General features: G+C 44.3%; 1 protein-coding gene across 6 annotated transcripts in view; it reads left to right on the forward strand.

Moving 5' to 3' along the window:
• The window catches only part of Pld1 (phospholipase D1), a 194,759-nt gene that overhangs the window by 70,090 nt on the left and 105,863 nt on the right, over positions 1-18,806 (forward strand). For 5 of the 6 annotated variants that reach the window (XM_055625940.1, XM_055625944.1, XM_055625943.1 and 2 more), the window contains 5 exons: positions 7,312-7,502; positions 8,383-8,510; positions 11,651-11,796; positions 12,330-12,435; positions 13,691-13,756. In XM_055625940.1, the coding sequence (XP_055481915.1) occupies positions 7,312-7,502; positions 8,383-8,510; positions 11,651-11,796; positions 12,330-12,435; positions 13,691-13,756 (637 nt within the window). Of the gene's footprint in view, positions 1-7,311; positions 7,503-8,382; positions 8,511-11,650; positions 11,797-12,329; positions 12,436-13,690; positions 13,757-18,806 lie in introns of those variants that run through there. The other variant, XM_055625945.1, reaches the window with a different exon arrangement.

Below are 18,806 nucleotides of genomic sequence, written 5' to 3' on the forward strand. Positions count from 1 at the left end.
AGAGATTGCACGTTTTTGCCTGCCAGCTTTCTCTGGGTGGTAGGTGAACTTGCTGAATCACGGAAGTGCTCTCTGTGTTGCCTCATTGCAATGTGGGTTGTTTGTCCATTCCTTTGGATGGAGTCAGATTTTAGACACCTGGGAAAATTTTTATTGATAAACAGTCTGCACAAGAGAATCAAGTTCTTCTAGCTAAGTGGGCCTGTCTGCACACTTTTTTTTTTAATTTTTTTAATTTTTTTATTAATTACAGTTTATTCACTTTGTATCCCCCCCATAAGCCCCTCCCTCCTCCCCTCCTGGTCCCATCCTCCCTCCCCCTTCTTCACACATGCCCTCCCCAAGTCCACTGTTAGGGGAGGTCCTCCTCTCCTTCCTTCTGATCCTAGCCTATCAGATCTCATCAGGAATTGCTGCATTGTCATCTTCTGTGGCCTGGTAAGGCTGCTCTCCCCTCAGGGGGAGGTGATCAGAGAGCAGGCCAATCAGATTATGTCAGAGGCAGTCCCTCTTCCCATTACTATGTAACCCACTTGGACACTGAACTGCCATGGACTACATCTGTGCAGGGGTTCTAGATTATCTGTCTGCACACTTTTAAGGAAAAGGAAGCAATCATAGTGAAAATAGTTTAAAACTACCAGGCCTGCCATCCCAGTGCTTGGTAGGTAGAGAACGAAGGATCAGGAGTTCAAAGGCAGCCTGATTTACCTGAGACCCTGTCTCAACAGAATCTTACTTAGCTAACCAACCAATCAACCCTGCCCCCATCCTATGTGTAGGGTCCACATGTTTCTTATTTATTTTCTTTTCCTCAACAGCACAAGCTTTGCCTTGGTGTTTGTGCTCTCTGTGTGTTTTGTGTGTGTGTGTGTGTGGGGTTGCTGTTCAGTGTGCTGTTTCCCCAACATTTAGTGACACTGAGATGTGCCTCTTTGGCCTATATACAATTGTGTGGCCATATGAAATATATATATTTGTGTGTGTGTGTGTGTGTGTGTGTGTGTGTGTGTGTGTGAGAGAGAGAGAGAGAGAGAGTCTGATTGTGTAGCCCTGGCTGGTCTTCAGCTCCGGCTGGTCTTGAACTCACAGAGCTCTTCCCGCCTTAGCCTTCCTAGTGCTTCCATCGCAGGGTTGTACCACCATAGTTGGCTGTCATCTCAGTTTTCAGATGAGGAAGCAGAGCACTAACTCACGTCACTTTGCCCAGATTGATCAAGGCACAGAGAAGAACCAATCAGGTAGTTGATTCAGGTGGCGGTGACCTCTGGTGAGCCACTCACCTTTGGCAAGTTTCCTTGCCAACTCATGGCAAGGATAAAAATAGTCGTCACAGGAAAGACTGAATTCACATGTGCAAAGTGCCTGGACCCCTGCTCCCTGAAGCATCAGTCTGATGCAAATTGTCTTTCTCCTTTCACTGTGATGCACATGCAGAATGGGCTCCTGTGTGAGGCAGGGTGGTCCAGTGGGAAACTATTGGGCTTTGGCATTCTGGTTCTACCTTGTGCTAGTGGGCATGCAACTCCGGCCTGAGATGAGGTTGCAGGAGGCACTTTATGGGGAGTGCCATAACTCCAGAGCTGCCAGAAAGAAAAAAGAGAAGGAAAGGAGAAGAGACAGAGAACAAACGTGAGGAAAGCAAGATGCTGTCCTACAGTACTGACCTCTGCATGCATAGAGGCAGTCAATCGCTCAACCCTCAAGGGCTCCTTGTAGAATTACCCTGGGGCACCAGTGTGCTTCTGCACATCAGCGTGAGGAGGAGTGGGGAAGAAGATCCGCCTGCCATTGGTCAGAACTCAACAGAGAGCAGTACTCCATGCTTGCCAGGTAGTCTTTCCCTGGACTCCAGAACCAGGGGCCGTGGAGAAGCAGTAGGTGCATGGAACTCTGTGCTGAGCATTCTGGAGACTGTGCTGAAGCCCAGCATCCACCAAGGGAGGCAGGGCAAGTTGTCTGAAAGGATTTTAAGCCCGTTGTGACCAGGATCTGAATGAACAGAGGCCACAGAGGCAAGTAGGGCATCAGGGGTCACTCCCTCAAGAGTGGGAAGTTCTGGTGTTCTGGTGTGGCCCCATCCCCTCCACTCTTGGTTGACATTGCAGAGAGATCTATAAAGAATGTGATATGATGTGTGTCACTCCTATTGCTGTGGTCAGCACAGAATAGGAACTCAGTGAATGTAGCTAACACTTTCCCGTAACAGTTGGATGTGCCTGTGGAAACAAAGTCAGATAGAACTGAGACAAACTAGAAGTGGCTGGTTCCCACAAGGAGGGCAATACTCAGCTCTAGGACGCATCAAATGAAATGAACAGAGAAGCTCTTGCCAGGTGAAATGCAAAGGTTATCCAAGGAGGTTCAAGGATGTAGGAGAGTTTGGGGGTGGATCAAGAAGCATCATTTTTTGCTGTCTCTAGGGTTGTTCCCTCTGGTATCAATGGCATCCGTGGGAACTGACTTCTGCATCTGTGTCACAAAGCTGCCCTGGTTGCTCGGGGTCAACATTGACCAATGTTTGTCAAGAATCATTATCATAAGTATGCAAATGGCATACCATACCAATTGAGATTTGCTAATAGAAAATTAATCATGGGTCTAGAGAGATGGCTCATTGGTTAAGATCATTGGTTGCTCTTCCAATTTCAATTCCCAGTACTCACGTGGTGGTTCACAGCTGTCTGTAACTTCAGGCCCAAGGGGTCAGATGCTCCTTTCTGGCCTCTGAGCACTGTGTTTTTATGCTCCACAGACATACATTCAGGCAAACACTGACACAAAATAAAAGTAAAATCTCAAAGGAAAAAAATAGAACATGAACCACATAAAGACCGCCTTCTAGTCTCTGTAGGTTTGTTTGTGTCTTCGCTGCATAAGAGAAAGAGTTTGTCTTCTGGCTCCTGCACTGCAGATCCTTTGAGTTGACATTACTTGTCACAAGTCTTATCTTCCCAAGACTTGACACGTTCCATACCATTGTTAGACATTTCCTATGAAGGGTTTACCATGAAGCCAGGGGAGAAAGAGTAAGGGAATCGCTCTGGATTCCCAACGTCAGATTTGATGTGGACTTCCGAGAGAAGACAGTGCGTGGACATCACACTTAGAACCAGCCAGAATAGCAAGCTGTCCACCCAGGCTCTGGGCAGGGCAGGGATGTCTGATCCCACACCACATCGTCTGCTCTTCTTGGCATGGTTGCAACGGTGGGACATGATTGAAACAGGGCTGTGACTTTCAGGTCGGCCAGAGCTCGGCTGCTAGCTGGTGTCCCAGACCTCCTGACTGTCACCTGGGCCAACTTGTCTCATTACTGGTCTTGTGAAAGTCACAGTAGTACCCGTCTGTGAAGCTATTGCCACCACTACTTCGGGTGATACAGGAGGAGCCCTTGTCAACAGCCTGGTGCACTAAGTTCCCTTAGTAATTCTCTGTGTTGGTTGGCAAAGATCCATACCATTATATTATCCTCTCAGGATTGTTCGTCACCAGGAGGCCATTGCATGTGAGAGCCTCTACAGGTTAAGAGGAGGACATTTTTCTGAGGCCTGTATTGGATGGCCTATCAATGGCAGTTTCTTTGTGGACAGCTCGCAGATTAAGTCAGGTAGTGACAAGTCATTGCTGAGCAGGTGTTCTGTGAGATTTGAGTGGTCATGACATTGTCCCATGCTTCCCCAGGAGGGTCCCCATCTCCTCAGGGAGGGATAGGTGTGTTCACCCTCAGAATGTGACTGCAGTTCACTGGCCATGGGACCCTTGGCAAGTATCTTCACTTTTCTAAGCTGCCATGGCTGCTAGTAGGACCCAGGTTCCCAAGATGGTTTTGGAATTGCTGTCTCTGTTCAGTGCCTGGCATGTAGGACATACTTAGCAAATGCTAACCCATGCTAATGTTTACTTAATCATCAGTTACTACAGCTGGCAATATTACTGTTATTTTAGCTAATACATATTTATTATATGAGAAGGAAAATACCAGTTCTCACTCCCAGTCATGTTGAAAATTGAAGAGAAAACCCTATTTCTCTGCTTCCTTCACTGAATGATGGGGTTATTAAGTAGCTGCAGCAAAGAGTTTTGATTCTAGTATTCAAAACCAGAACAAAGAAAGAAAAACAACCTTATTCCTCTCCCACATACACAAGCAAGCAGAAATTGCAGCCCAGCTGCTCGTATCTATCTGCTGGCATTATCTCTTCTTTGTACACAGAGAGAGATAAAGACCCACAGTTTAGACTTATAAAGCTCTAAAAGAATAGACTACGTTATCTCAGATGCAAACACTGGAGGGCCTATGCCACTGCTGGGTAACTCAGGCTGTAACTATGGCAGCTGCTCTCTTCCAAGATAGATAGCTTTAATTGAAAGAACACATAGAGAAATAAGAGAAGACTTGATTGCATAGGAACAACTGTGATGACCTCACCATTTGATTTTGAAAACTAACACCAGCAATACAATTGTGGGATAACAACTCATGAAATAATATGAAAAACCCATTTGAGCATGGTGCTCAAATCATGCCTTCTGTATCTTACTGTTAATGGAAAAACCTTCGCAATCTGATGTGGAAATCCGAAGACCCTTTGGGTCCCCTAAATTTTCTTTACTCTTTTTGGTTTTTTTGAGACAGGGTTTTTCTATGTTGTCTTGGCTGTCCTGGACTCACTTTGTAGATCAGCTGGTCCCAAACTCACAGAGATCCACCTGCCTCTGCCTCTCCAGGTACTGAGACTACAGGCGTGCACCCACCAGGACAGGCTTAAAAAAAAAAATCTTAAAAAAATATGAAAGGTGACTCTGATACAAGCTGAGTACCCCTGGACAAATACCTAAGTCTCATAGAGCAATCAGACCTTTGAAGTACTAAATAACAAATTGTGCTAAAATTACACACACAATAGATGCTTTATACTAAATAATGATTTTTCTTTTACTCTTTGTTTCTTGTCTCATTTTGCATGTGTTATCATGCTTCTTTTTCCTCAGCCTGAAAGAAGATATTTATTTTAGCTTGAGCCAATGACTTTATCCTACTTACCTCAACATCTGGATTAGTTTTTGTATAGCAATTACATTCTTTTTAATATTTTAGTACTTTGTCAAAAAGGAGGATCTTTTGAAATAACCGTCTTCCCTCACTGAGAAAGTTGGGAAAGTTAAGCATAAGTTTATTTAATCAATAAAAGTCTCTAAAAATCATTAAAAATTAATAAATGACAACATATGATGTAATTTCTTGGTTTTCCTTATCTCATTTCCTCTTGCTTCTCATTACCTTGTCTTTTAAATAATGCAAAACTTGGCTCCTAGTTGGCATCCAACAAGTGGCTCTTTGTTGGATTAGCAGAAAAGGAAACAACCATTTTAATTGTGGCCCAAGGCAACACCTCCCTAGTGGAAGCTGAACAAACATTAATCAAATAATTTAGGCTAAAAAGCATTCTGCTACCTCCCGACTACTTACTGTAATTCCTGGAGATAGAAAGATGGTTAAATTGCTTAAGTCGTCATGGAGGCTAAAAAGCTTTATGACATCTTTCATATTTAGTTAAGATTTTATTGTTAAAGAGACCCTGGGAGTGAGATCGGTAGATGTGCAAGTCAAGATCCTGAGGACTAAATGACTTGGTCCTGGGAAAACAAAATTGTAGGAAAAATTTATTTCCTCTTCATGCCATTACAGTCAGCCTTTGTGAAGACTTGCCCCATGATGTGCCTGAGTATCGGCGCTTTCAAGGCTATTTGCACATCTCCAAAAATTAGAAAGCTAATTTGGAAATGGGCAAGAATTGAAAGGAAGAGATACAGGCGACAATGGTCCAATAATTGGGCAATGGTAATGTACAGATTCCTTACAGGCAACAGAGAGACAGAAAGATGGGGGTTGGTTGCCCGGGTCACGGGGAACCCTGGCATATGATGATACACACAAGGAAAATCACAACTCCTTCCCTCCACGCCGCCTCTGCGTTTCCAAACAGGTCTGTGTCAGACACAGCGCTGTCTAGGTTTCGGTGACTTGTCATCATCACAGCTGTCTAAGTGGGCCCCACATGGCACACCCAGCCTCTCCATAGAACCTGCAGGGCAGAATCCAGCCAAGCATCATCCTCTCAGGTCGTTCTGTTCACAGGAAGTTCAAGTCCTTGAAGGCAGCCTGGGATGAACTTGGGGTTATGTTGGTGTTTCCCCAACCCACACAGCAGGTGTTCCTTAACTCATCTTCATATTTCCTATCAGTGTGTGTGTTCACGTGTGTGCAAGCGCATGTGCGCTAGTGTGTGTGTGTGTGTGTGTGTGTGCGTGTGAGCGAGCATGAGCGCACACATGCACGTATGTGTCACTGCACACATGTGGAGGTCAGAGGATGGCTTCTAGCTGTTGGTTCTTTCTTTCCATCGTGGAATCCAGAGGCTGAACTCAGCTTGCCTGGCTTACACAAAGAGGCTGTACTCACAGGCCCCATCTTTACGTTTCCAGTCACTGCGTCTCACGCACTAGTGAGCATTAGTGAGTGCCACGCTAATGTTTGTGAGCCTGCAGTAGAGAAGGAGCTTGTGGAGAAGGGTTAGCCACGTGAGACTCCTCTCGGCTTAGGCCCTCTGTCAGAGATGATTTCTGTATCGGGCGATACGGACTTTACACCCAACTCTGACAGCAGTGCTCAAGGCTTAAACCTCCATATTTTAAATGAAAAATAAAATCTGTACCACGTCTCCTGCCTGGGTACTGATGTGCAACGACTCATGTTATTAAGTGTCAGGATGAAATAGAACCGGCTTTCTTTAAAAGGGGAGAGGAATAATAATCCTGGCACCTCTGGTATCTTTAGGAACAGGTGTATTAACCCATTTCCTTTCAAGACATATATAACACAGCTCATTCCAGGTCGGGCTGAAGCCTCACAGCTCCAGAGAAAATATGGAAAGGGGACATTACTGTAAACATCCTCTCTTTTCATTATTGCGTGTCCACGGCACGCGTGTGAGTGTCAGAAAACTTTTGGGTGTCAGCGCTTGTCTTTCAAGCACATAAAAATATGGTGAGAGAAATGCTCACATCTTGTTCCATGAAGTGCTGTATTTGTCTTCTCTACAACTGTTTTGCTTCATGTTCCCAACAGGGTAGAAATTGTTTGAATGTGATGCGGGAAAACCAACACTATGGTTGTTTGGGATAAGCACGCCTCACCTGGAGTTGCTTTCTTTTTCGTATGTGCTTTGTCTACATCTGGTTCCAGATTGTGTGATAGGGATTTCCACAGCCAAGTGTGTCTGAGTGATGCCTTCTCTTCTCCCTCAGCCCCTCTGTTTTCGCCCCGTCAGAAGCTAGCATGTCACTGAAAAGCGAGCCCAGAGTAAACACTTCTGCGCTGCAGAAAATCGCCGCAGACATGAGCAACCTGATAGAAAATCTCGACACCCGGGAACTCCACTTTGAGGGGGAGGAGGTGGAGTATGACGCATCTCCAGGAGACCCCAAGACTCAGGAAGGTAAGGACAGGTGCTGGAGGGGTCGAGACGTCCTCGGGCTGCTTGGCAGAGCACAGTGAAAACTAAGCAGAGAGCAACCACCATCCTTGGAGTTGCAGTGCTTAGGAAGAGAGGGCTTCCCGAGACTTCCTTATTTAAACAATGCTTCTTTTTTCTTTTACTGTTCTGATCTGGGTCTGTCTCATTAACACAGGGGTCACTCTGAGTGACCAGATTCTATGTTCTCCTGCATCTCTGGGACAGTTAGGCCATGCTGTCTTGTGGGCCTCACAGTCCCTAATTTATGCTTCTGCCCAGTCAGTACCTGAGTCCTCTATTTCCTTGGGTGTAGGCGATCCCAGACTGAATCACAAGGTGTAAAACTTCCCCCAACCCCTGGAAAGGAAACAAGAGTCGTTTACCTTCCGTCGTCTGGGGGATTTCTGAGCATGCGCTTTTCTGGGCTTTCCCGTCATCTAATCCTTGTCAGCTGTCTCATACTCTTGCTTTAAACTATACCTCTCCGTGAAGTACCTTCCCAGGCTTAAAAAAAAGCCTCTCTTCCCCTTTAAGTCCCCATCAAATTATATCCAATATAATATAGTGCCCCTTAATGTTCTCCCACCTCTGTCAAGGCCCAGTCATGTATGGCTTGCTTGGTTCACAGGCCCTTTCTCCTAGCTAAAGCTCATTCCCCGGCAGGGGGCAATTTTATGTTAGCTCCTTGCCCACCATAATCCTGTGGGTCTTCTGGATCAAGCTCAGGTCATCAGGCTTAGTGGTAGCCATCTTCACCCAGTGGTCCATCTCATCGGGCCCATCTTAACAGCTAAGACTCTTCCAAGGTGCCACTCTGCTCCTGTCTCTTACTGGAATAACCTTTTACCTTTGTCCTTTTCAGAGCACATCCCATTCTCTTCTATTTACAACACTCAAGGATTTAAGGAGCCCAACATCCAGACCTACCTCTCCGGCTGTCCCATAAAAGCACAAGTGCTGGAAGTGGAGCGCTTCACGTCTACGACGCGGGTCAGAGCGCTTTGGCTTCATCCTGTTTCTGTTTTGTCCACTGTGTCAATAACGCTGACCCCTCATTCCTTCCCCCCCCCCCCCGCTGTGATGCTGTTGGTTGGGCTTTGGGTACCACCTCCAAGTTCTCTCCACAGGATTTTATTTTCTTCTCATATACTCTTTATTCTCATCCTCTGCCCCCCTTTCCCTTATGAACCTTACTCCTTGCTCCTGTGAGATGCAGTCTCAGGTAGCGAAGCCTGGCTTTGGCTCTTGATCCTCTGTCTTCTGCCACCCCAGTGATGAGATTTTAGGTGTGAGCAGCTATGCTGCCACAATCTTTATTTTCTTTATTTTTATTTTGGCTTGCATTCAAGGGCTGGTGATGTGGTTCAGTAAGTAAAGGCACTTGCTGCCAAGACTGAGAACCTAAGTTTTCTGAAACCAGAAGGGGGAGTGAAAAACTGAGTCCTGAAAGTTGTCCTCTGATCTCCACCCGAGTGCTGTGACACACATACATACACACATGCCCACAGAGAGTCACAAAAATAAGTAAATGCATGAAAAGAATCAAACACAAAAGAACAATATCATTCAAGGTACTTTATTAATTTAGTAACTGGGAAGATGCCTCTCTCTCTCTCCAGTACATCTTTTTTTCTTGGGCTTTTGGCTTATATCTGTTAGGTCTCAAACCCAGGACCTATGGCTGAGGTGCCTATGTAGCATTTCAGGTTCTCCCAGGATCCTTCAGTCTCTACCTGTTACAAGGTATGTTTGGCACACACACATACCCTAAACTTCTCTAGCCCAGGACTAGGCTGCCCCACCCATGCCCTTCCCTGTATAACCTGGCCATTTAGTTATCCTCCCTCTTTTGTCTACCTGGCTCTCCTCTCTCTCCTCCCCCTTCTCTTCAATGGCCCAGATCAGAGTCATGTTCACTCTGTATTCTCCAGATGTCTAGGCCCCTGGCTATGCTCTCCCTTTTATCTATAATAAATCTTCTCTTTCACCATACCTAGGAGTAGTCATGCTCTTCCTTTTTATTTCTTTTTTTTTTTTCATTCAATATCCATTCTAACTAAAGGCCATATATAAGTCAAGAGAAACTTTACTTTTCCTAAGGCTTCTTTACCAAGAAAATATGAATGGTACTTTTCTCTTAAGAGAAACAACAACAACAACAAAAACAAAGTCCAGACTTTTTGTAGATGCTATATTCAGAAGCACTGCTGAGAAAATTTTGCTGGCAAATTCTTTCTCTGATTCATTTTTGGGACTCCATCCTTCATCCCCCAGGACCCCACTCTTCGGTCCCTGGGACCCCACTCTTCAGACTCTCCAGTCCTCTGGACCCCATCCTCAGTCCTCTAGGCATTACCTTCAGTCCCTGGAGCTCCACCTCCAGTCTCTGAGACTCTACCCTTTCTGTTTTCTCTGAGAACTGAAAAGTAATTAGAGTGAATCATCCTTGCAGAGCAAAGTTGAACCCTTAGAAACAGATTGGATCAGGAGATGGTCTGTTTGCTTGTTGCTGCTTGGATTTCATAGTTGTCAGGTCTAGCAGTTGGAGATTGGTGACCTTTGTCCCTCAGGTTAAGGGCTAGTCAACATTGAGCAGGCTACCATTGGCTTCTGCCTCCAGGCACACACAGAATCATAACCTTTGGTCAGCGATCAGTCTCTTGGGGGCAGCTGGACAACTGTGGTTTCTAGCTGGTTTGGAAGCATGATCTATCTGATTTTGCTATGCTGACTCCTGTCACCGTCCTGGTGCCCACCTGTGATCTAGGCTCTTTTCTTTCCTCCTCTGTCTCTGTCTCTTTGGTCTTCCTCTCTTTCAGAGATGGTCTCACGAAACCTCAACCAGCCCTTAACTTTTAAACACATTATTGCTTTGTAACTGAGGCTGACCTTGAGCTCCACCTTCTGAGTGCTAGAATCACACGCCTGTGTCTCCACATTGGGTTTATTCCCTGCTGGGCTTCTGAATGCTTGAGCTCTGCTGTAGGCTTTTCCTTTGTGCTCAGGTCACATCTCTCTAAGATGCTCTTTGCCTCTTAATTTGCCTGCCAGTTTTTAGACAGCAAGGTTATGTTGCATAGGGCTTGAATGCACAAACTCTGGAGCCAGACCGCAGGGTTGACTTTGTGTCTTTGCTTTGAACCTCTCAGTTTCTGTGCCCTCATTTGAATACTGGGTCTAACAGTGCTTACCCTCTGTGTTTTCTATAAGGACTTAACTCTAGTACTGACAAGATCAAGCTTACGTTATGCACTCAACACTACAGCAACTTTCTCTGTATTCTTGAACCTTGGCACTTTGGAGATATATATATATATATATATATATATATATATATATATATATATATAAAGGGGTAATCTTATGCTGTGTCTCATTTGTTCAGAAAATAAAAAGGCTAAGATGGTAGTCCCCTGGGCCTTGATCATGTCTCCTCTCCATCTGCAATGTGTCCTCACTGTCCATGTATGACTTAGGGCCCTCCGTGCTTATGGGGGCCTCACTCATTGTTGCCTTCACTTCCAGTGTGCAAAGGTGTGTGGATGTGGAATAGTGTGAACACATTGAGGGAAGAGGATTCGTAGGAGTTTGTCTGTGTGATGCAATGTTTGTTTCATGTAATTTATCATGTGACCACTTAAGAAAATATTTTCTATAATTGGTTGCTTGAAAAAAAATTTAAGTGCAATGGTTCATATGTCCCAACTCCCCAACTGAGGTGAGCGCTGGGAGAGGGAGAGTTAATTTTCTTTAATGGTGTGGCCCCTGGTAGCTCCACCATGCTCCTATGGGTGCCTATATACTCACATGAGTATATGGGCAGTACAAATTGGACTGCGTAGTTTATTTTTAAAAAATGAGGAAGGGAGAAGAGGGGAGGTAGAAGTTGGGGAACAGATTTAGGAGGAGTTAGGGGGTGTGTCAAGGGATGAATAGGATAAAAGTACACTGTATGAAATTATAAACAATTAGTAAAGACTTTAAAATGTTAAAGACTAACAGGAAATAAATAGATGAACTTAAGCGTATTTTAATATTACTTAGCGATTAGCTGTTGTTTGCTGAGAAATTTTGGGACTTTCCCCATCTAAGATAACAACCATTTTTTATTTAAACTTCTATCACTATAGGTGCCAAGCATCAGTCTGTACACTATCGAGTTAACACACGGGGAATTCACGTGGCAAGTTAAGAGAAAATTCAAGCACTTCCAGGAATTTCATAGAGAGCTGCTCAAGTACAAAGCCTTTATCCGAATCCCCATTCCCACCAAAAGGTAACTGTGGCAGAACTAATATAAAATTACCTCAGTTTACATGGGTGGAAAAAATGCATTTTATTCTTTTCATAGGCTACCTGTTCCATTTTTGGTAGATATTTTCAATTGCATAGCTCTTTTAAAAGTAAACCGCCTCAGCTATATGCACTGATGCAGGCCTGTGATTCCCAGAGTTTGGGAAGAAGGTGATAAGAGTTCAAGGCCAGTTTTGGCTACCTAGTGAGTTGGAGACCAGCCTGGGCTACATGAGAACATGTTTTGTGTTATTTTTTTTGAGGCAGGGTTTTTCTGTGTAACCTCAGCTGTACTGGACTCACTTTATAGATCGGGCTGGCCTTGAATTCACAGAGATCCTACTACCTCTGCCTCCTCAATTTCTGGGGTCACAGGCATGCGCCACCATGCCCGGCTTATAGGAGAAGATGTTAAACATGGACGGGAGTGAAAATAATAAACTATGACATGACGGATAATATGAGGTAGTCAAAGAACAGTCTAATGGCTGTTTGCCTTGTGCGTCTATCTTTTAGACATACATTCAGAAGACAAAATGTCAAAGAAGAGCCCCGAGAGATGCCCAGTCTGCCCCGTTCATCAGAAAATGCCATCCAAGAAGAACAGTTCTTTGGCAGGAGGGTGAGTCTTTGTTCTGCTGCTTTGTGAAAACTTAACTGTACTTATTACTATTTGTGTGTGTGTGTGTGTGTGTGTGTGTGTGTGTGTGTGTCTGTGTGTTTACACATGTGTGTGCATACCGTGGCATAAGGCATGTGTATATAGTTACCAGAAGACAACTTAGTGAAATCAGTCCTTTCCTTCCATTATGTTTATGGCTTCCCAAGATCAGGCTTGTGTGGGTCTTCAGGCTTGTGTGGGTCTTCAGGCTTGTGTGGGTCTTCAGGCTTGTGTGGGAAGCTTCTACACGCTGAGCCCTCTCTCTCTCTCTCTGGCTGTCTTGTGCTGTTTTTAAAATCATTTCTAAGCACTGTAAGAACATAGCACCTAAGGTGAGAGAGCAGGGAGTGGCCGCCTCTTCCCTCCGCCACTGAATGATGGCTGCCTTGGCATCGCCTCCTGACCCCCAAGCCAAGGAGGTGGCAGATGGCTTGTTGCTGGCTACATGCAGGGACGGCCATCTTCCCAAATGGAACTTCCCTGGGCTTGAGGGTAGAGGAAAACATCATATTCCAGTACTACATGCGTTCCGGCATGCCTATAATCCCAGCTGGGGAGGACCAGAAGTATAAGGCTATCCTTGGCTACATAGCAAATGGAAAGCCAGTCTAGTCTACATGAAACCCTGTTATGAAAACCAAACAAACAAAACTTACCTATTATGAGCAACCCTGTTCATAAGTATGGCGGACTAAAAGTCGAACTTGGGTCCTGTCACCTTGGCCTACGGCAAGCCCCTGGACATGCCAGGGAGGGATTTTCTACTTTAGGTTTCTTGAGGGGGAAGAACTACCTCCACCATGGGCAGTGCCAGTCAGTGGGCTCGGGTTCTGGACTGAATGAGTGAGCTGAACCCCAGTATTCACCACTCCCTGTCCTCACTGTGAATGTGGTGTGGCCAGCTAGCTCCCTTTGCTGCCACCTCCCCTTCTGCTCCATGATGGACCTCGTCTCTTCAAATTGTAGACCAGGATATACCCTTTCATGTCAGGAAAAAGAACAGCTGCAAAGACCTGAGCGTACTGAAAACTAAATACTGGAAGAGGATTAACTAGCACTGCAAGAGACAACAAGTGTTATACTCCTGCCTAACGACAGAGTGTAATGAAGTGACTTGCAGATCTTAAAATGAGACCTTGTCTTAGCATTGTCATTGTTTAAATTTTCTACAGACATGATTATGTTCAACTGTATCCAAAATATTTTTTTATTGTAGAAGCAACTGGAAGATTACTTGACAAAAATTCTAAAAATGCCCATGTACAGAAACTATCATGCCACGGTAAGTACCCTTCAGTGGTCTTGAAGGAACCTATAAGATCCTAATCTGTAGCTGACATTTGGGTAATTTCACAAATATGCTTTCATGATTTTATGCTTTGGGTTCTTGAATTACACCAAATTAATGAATACAAAATTGCTTTTGACAGTTTGGATCCAGTTTATAATGATGACTCTGTTATTTTTAAAATATCGAGTAGCTCTTGATGTCTGTAGCAACAGATTCAAATGAAGTTAAAATGCTACTACAGACTACAAACTAGAAACCAGCCCTTTTCTCCCCATAAGTTTTTAGAATAAAACCAAAAAGCATTTCAGTGTAAATTGTCGAGCAGGTTTGTGTAACCCCAGATTAGACAGACCATAATTTGGTTGCTGTCCTATTGGCTTGTGTTTTCTTGTGAAAGTGAGAAGCATGGGAAAACCAGGAAAAGAAAGTCCCTTGCAAAATATAAGGAAAGAGAGAAGGTATTCAGGGCTTAGAAGCCACTGAGCCTGAGCCTGGAAGGACTGAAGCCAGCCAGCAGGAGGAAGCCGGCTTTGCACAGTCAGCAAACAGAGAGCTTTGGTTCGGAGAGGCCCTTGAATGGGGAGTGGAGTGTTTTTCAAAGATTAGCTTTCGGGTCTGCTGAGGTCTGAACAATGGCGCATGCCTGGATTATAATATTTCTCTCTGGCAGCACAGATTTCCTGTGAGGTCATCCACACAGTCGTGTTGGATGTAAAATGTATGGATGTAGAATGTATGAATTGGCACAGGTGCAGCGTAGCAGCCTCTAGCTTAGAGGACGGTGTCCCATAAGCCGGTGGGACTAAAGAGGGGAGAGGAAGCGAAAGTGCCTGGCTCTGCTGTTTCCTGGACAAGAGCTTCCTGACTGCTGTCTGTTGGTCCAAACATACACCCACTGGTATCCCTATAAATACACCAACAGCCCGCGCCAGGTGTCTGGTGCTTCTGTGGTGGCCTGTAGTGCCATGGTCATGGACTGGTAGAGTCTGTCCAGGTCTTGTTATCCTGGAAACTCAGGAAATCCAGCAAATTGGGTCTCACCCAAGGCTCTCCAGAGAAGGATGATGGGAGGGTTCTTATTCCATCTTGTGGTGGCAAAATAATTTAATGGACACACTGTGGTTTTTACGAGGAATGCAGCTTCCCAGCTGTGTTCTCCGTGCTCAGATGTGCTATCCTCTCATTGCAGAGTCCTGCAAATGCAACCTAACTCCCATATGCAGCCCCTCCAGTCCCCACCCCTTCCCCCACCCCTCCTTTGGCTCTTCTGCCTGTGACTTGACCTGTGCCATTTCTTTTGGCATAGGGTAGCACTTGGTGAGCACCATCTTCTCTCCTTCCAGTTTATGACATTTTAGATTGTGATGTTGAGCCAAAGAATGGATATATCTTACAGAGATACTTAGTCTAATTTTCCAGTCATAAAAATCTTTCCAAAATGAAGCCACATTGTATTTATAAACCCTGGAGTACCTTTTAAGCATTGCTTTTGGAGGAGAAAAACCAGCTGACAACCTAATGACTGTACCTTCCCGCTTGTTTCTGATGATTGGCCTGATGCTGCCTCCAATGGCAAAATCCTCCATAGTGATTCAATGATTGACGTATCTGAATGCACTAGCATTTCCCTTCATGCTAAATTTCACTCAGTCTCCAGACTAGATATATAGGCTGCATGTCATTTTTTTTTTTGAAAATTAGGTTACTGTCTATGTGTTTCTTATAATGACTGAGACATATTAAAAGTCCCAACTGCAAAGGGCATATTTCAAGTTATTTATTTATTTTATTATGTATTATATATAAATAAGTTATTTACTTTATTATATTATATATTATATAAACATGTGGTTATATAGGATTATATTTCTTTATTTTATTATATATATTTGTGTTATAATTTATTATTACTTAATATATAATTATATATGAAAATCTATCACACTATAAGTGACATGTTTATATTTTATAAAGCAAGCCTGTTTGAAGTTAACTCAAATCTTTTTCCTTCTTGTGTGGTGTGTGCATGTGTAGGCGTTCATGTGTGTACATGTGTGGAAGCCGAAGGTTAACATCATATGTCCTCCTCTATCTATCTCCAATTGCTTTTTTGAGACAGAATCTCTCTCTGAACCTAGAACTCAGCAGTTAGCAACATTGGCGGGGCATTGAACTCCCTTCTCCCAGGTCTGGGATAAAGGCATTTGCTGCCATATCCAGCATTTTATATAGGTGCTGGGAATCTGAACTCAGGTTCTCATGTGCACATGACAAGTACTTGACTCACTGAGCCATCTCCTCAGCCCTTAAGTCAGGTCTTTAAAACAAACCATGGACTGCTTAACTCTAGGACTGTGTGATCTGTGTCTGAGGGCTGGGGCTGTAGCTCAGGTTTTAGGTACCTCCCTTTGAGTCCCAAAAGGACCCAAACCAGCTATGCTGGTGCATGCCTGTAGTCCCAGAACTCAGGAAGTAGAAGGAAGCAAGAGAATCACAAATTCAGCTGCATAATTTGAAGTCAGCATGGGCTGATTTCCCAAAGATGAGACTCCAGCTAAATGAACAAAAAACATATTGTCTTTGGAACTTGTATTTTTTTTTTTTTTTTAACCAGAAGTTTGGTTGATTCTCATCAGGAGGATTTAGTAACTAAGTTACCATGCTTTGGCACAAACCCCACAAAGATTTGCTGTTATAGTATTGGTGAGAGGGTGTAACCAGAAATTGCTGCACTATGCTCCAAAGCATGGGGCTTTAGTTTGCTCAGAAGCTTTGGAAGCTAGCCCTGACTGGTCCTTCCCTCTTTCTTTTCAACAGCCTTTTGTTGATTTTGCAAGCAGATAAATACCTTTTCATCCAGGATCATGAAGATTTCTTTGTCTTTGTTTCCTTCTATAGCTCTCACAGAGTAGCCTAGCTTTTAAGGGGATTCACCCCAGGCTTCCCCGGAAGATTACCTCAATCAGTTCTTCTCACCAACTGGTAAAATGGGAAAACACGAGTCAATGCAGAAATGCAGCTCTCCCCTCAGAGGGAACAAGAGACTACTTTGGAACTATGAGGGATCATGTGCTGGGAACACAGGCTTCCCCAAACACCATGTTCCCACACCCATGCAAGTGGTTATGTGAGGTTTTATTAGTTACAGAACAAAGATAGTCATAAATCAAAGTGTTTATCAAATAGATTGGTGGCGGCTACAGGTTGTTGGGTGGCCACAACGCAGGGACAACTCTGTTGCAGTTTTAGGTAATATTTGATGAGTTTCTTAACCTTGTGGAGGCTGGTGGGTGGCTAAGATTGTGTTTTAAAGTTTTATTAGTCACAGGAAGTTAGATCAGACACAGGGATGACAATGGCTGGTTTTCAAAGGGACACTAAACAGTCCAGGATAATTTGGCTCTGGTCTACAACAATCTATCTCTCCATAATTAGCCATCCGGCCTTGTAGAAGGTTTAATGCAAGAACAGCTTGTCCCTCTTTTCCTCCTCCTTCTTGAGTACTATCACAGTGTGATTCACTTCTCTTGACACACACACACACACACACACACACACACACACACACACACACACATCTGACTGAGTGGTACACCACCATGAAGAAAACTTCTATCAGGAATTTTTTCTGTGATCTGAAACTGTTCTCAGAATCTACACTTTGGGCACTTGAAGTGCTAACTGAAAAATGCTTTTCTCCCCAAGGAATTGAAGGAAGCAGGATAAGAAGGAGTAAATGTGGTTTTTGTCCCCTTAAGATTACAATCTGGACATAGAACACAATACCCAGTATCCAAGAAAAGACCATAAAGTGATGGGAGCCATGGCCGTCCTCACTATGGGTCCGTCCCTCCCTGCTGAGATGCATTCTCTCCGGGGTGGTGAATAGCTTGATTATGATAAAACAGCATAATCGCCCCCGCCTTCAGATTGATAATTCCTAGTTCACTTCTCCCTCCCTTTGTAGGGCAAGTAAAATTAACTTGAGGAGAGGAAAAGGTAAGGATCATAGAGGCACAGTTTCTATGGCAACAGAGAAAAGCTGTGCCGACTAGAAAGGCCACATTTTTAAACGGTGTATGCGTTGTTTTTCATGACAGAACTTTGGTGCCTGGAGGGACCATAAGCCTTTGTCCAGCGTCTTTCTTCTCTCCATAGGTTGGACATCTTAGTCTCCTGTAGCTATGTAAGCTGGTTCACACAGGAGGCAGCTATTCCTGGAGTGCCTAGGCCTCTCCGCATCTCTACCTGCATGAGGTCCTGTCGGAAGCTCTTGACCTGCTTGCGTCTTACAGCTGCCTGGCTGGCCATGCTTTCAGCGTTGTTACTTGAGGCACGAAAGGGACCTTTGAACATTGCTCTCCCGTATAATACCACAATGGGGAAAGGACAATGGGTACATGATTGACAAATCATCTCCCCAGGTGTCAGGTTTTTACCCAGCAGATCTGTCACTTGCTGGTTGGCATGGAAACCTTTGTACTCGCTCATTTCTCCAGCTTTTCAAGTATCCGGTATCTGGCATTTTGTGCCAGATATGCTTTCCACCCACTGCCAGGAACGGTTCTAGATGCACTGGTTTGCAACCGCCCCTTCCGGAATGAAATGAAGAAAATATGACTAGTCCTTTATTCAGGAAGCCCCGTGGATGGAATACTTTTCAGATAAATTGGTTATAAACCTTAGCTGTGAGAAGTGTCTGTTTCGGTGAAGGGTGGAAGGCTTATCATTGAAGAAACTCTGGGAAGGTTGAACAATGTGGTCTTTTTAAAATTTTATGCTTTGCTAAGTAGTTTTGCCTCCCGCTTAACCTTGCCACATTTGATTGCTTTCCATTTGATAAATCTGCATTAGAGTGCTTGTGGCCAGAGCAGTCTCTCTTCTCTCTCTCTCTAATAGTGCTGGCTCTTCCTCGAAATCTCTTTAGTCAAACTTTTGCAAGCTCTTAAGAAAAAAAAATGTTTTTGATCTGCAGCTTTTTATTAATTTTTAAAGTGTGTGTGTGTGTGTGTGTGTGTGTGTGTGTGTGTGTGTGTGTGTG

This window comes from Psammomys obesus, unplaced genomic scaffold (assembly GCF_907164565.1).
Source record: "Psammomys obesus unplaced genomic scaffold, mPsaObe1.curated_primary_1811, whole genome shotgun sequence".
NCBI lineage: Eukaryota > Metazoa > Chordata > Mammalia > Rodentia > Muridae > Psammomys > Psammomys obesus.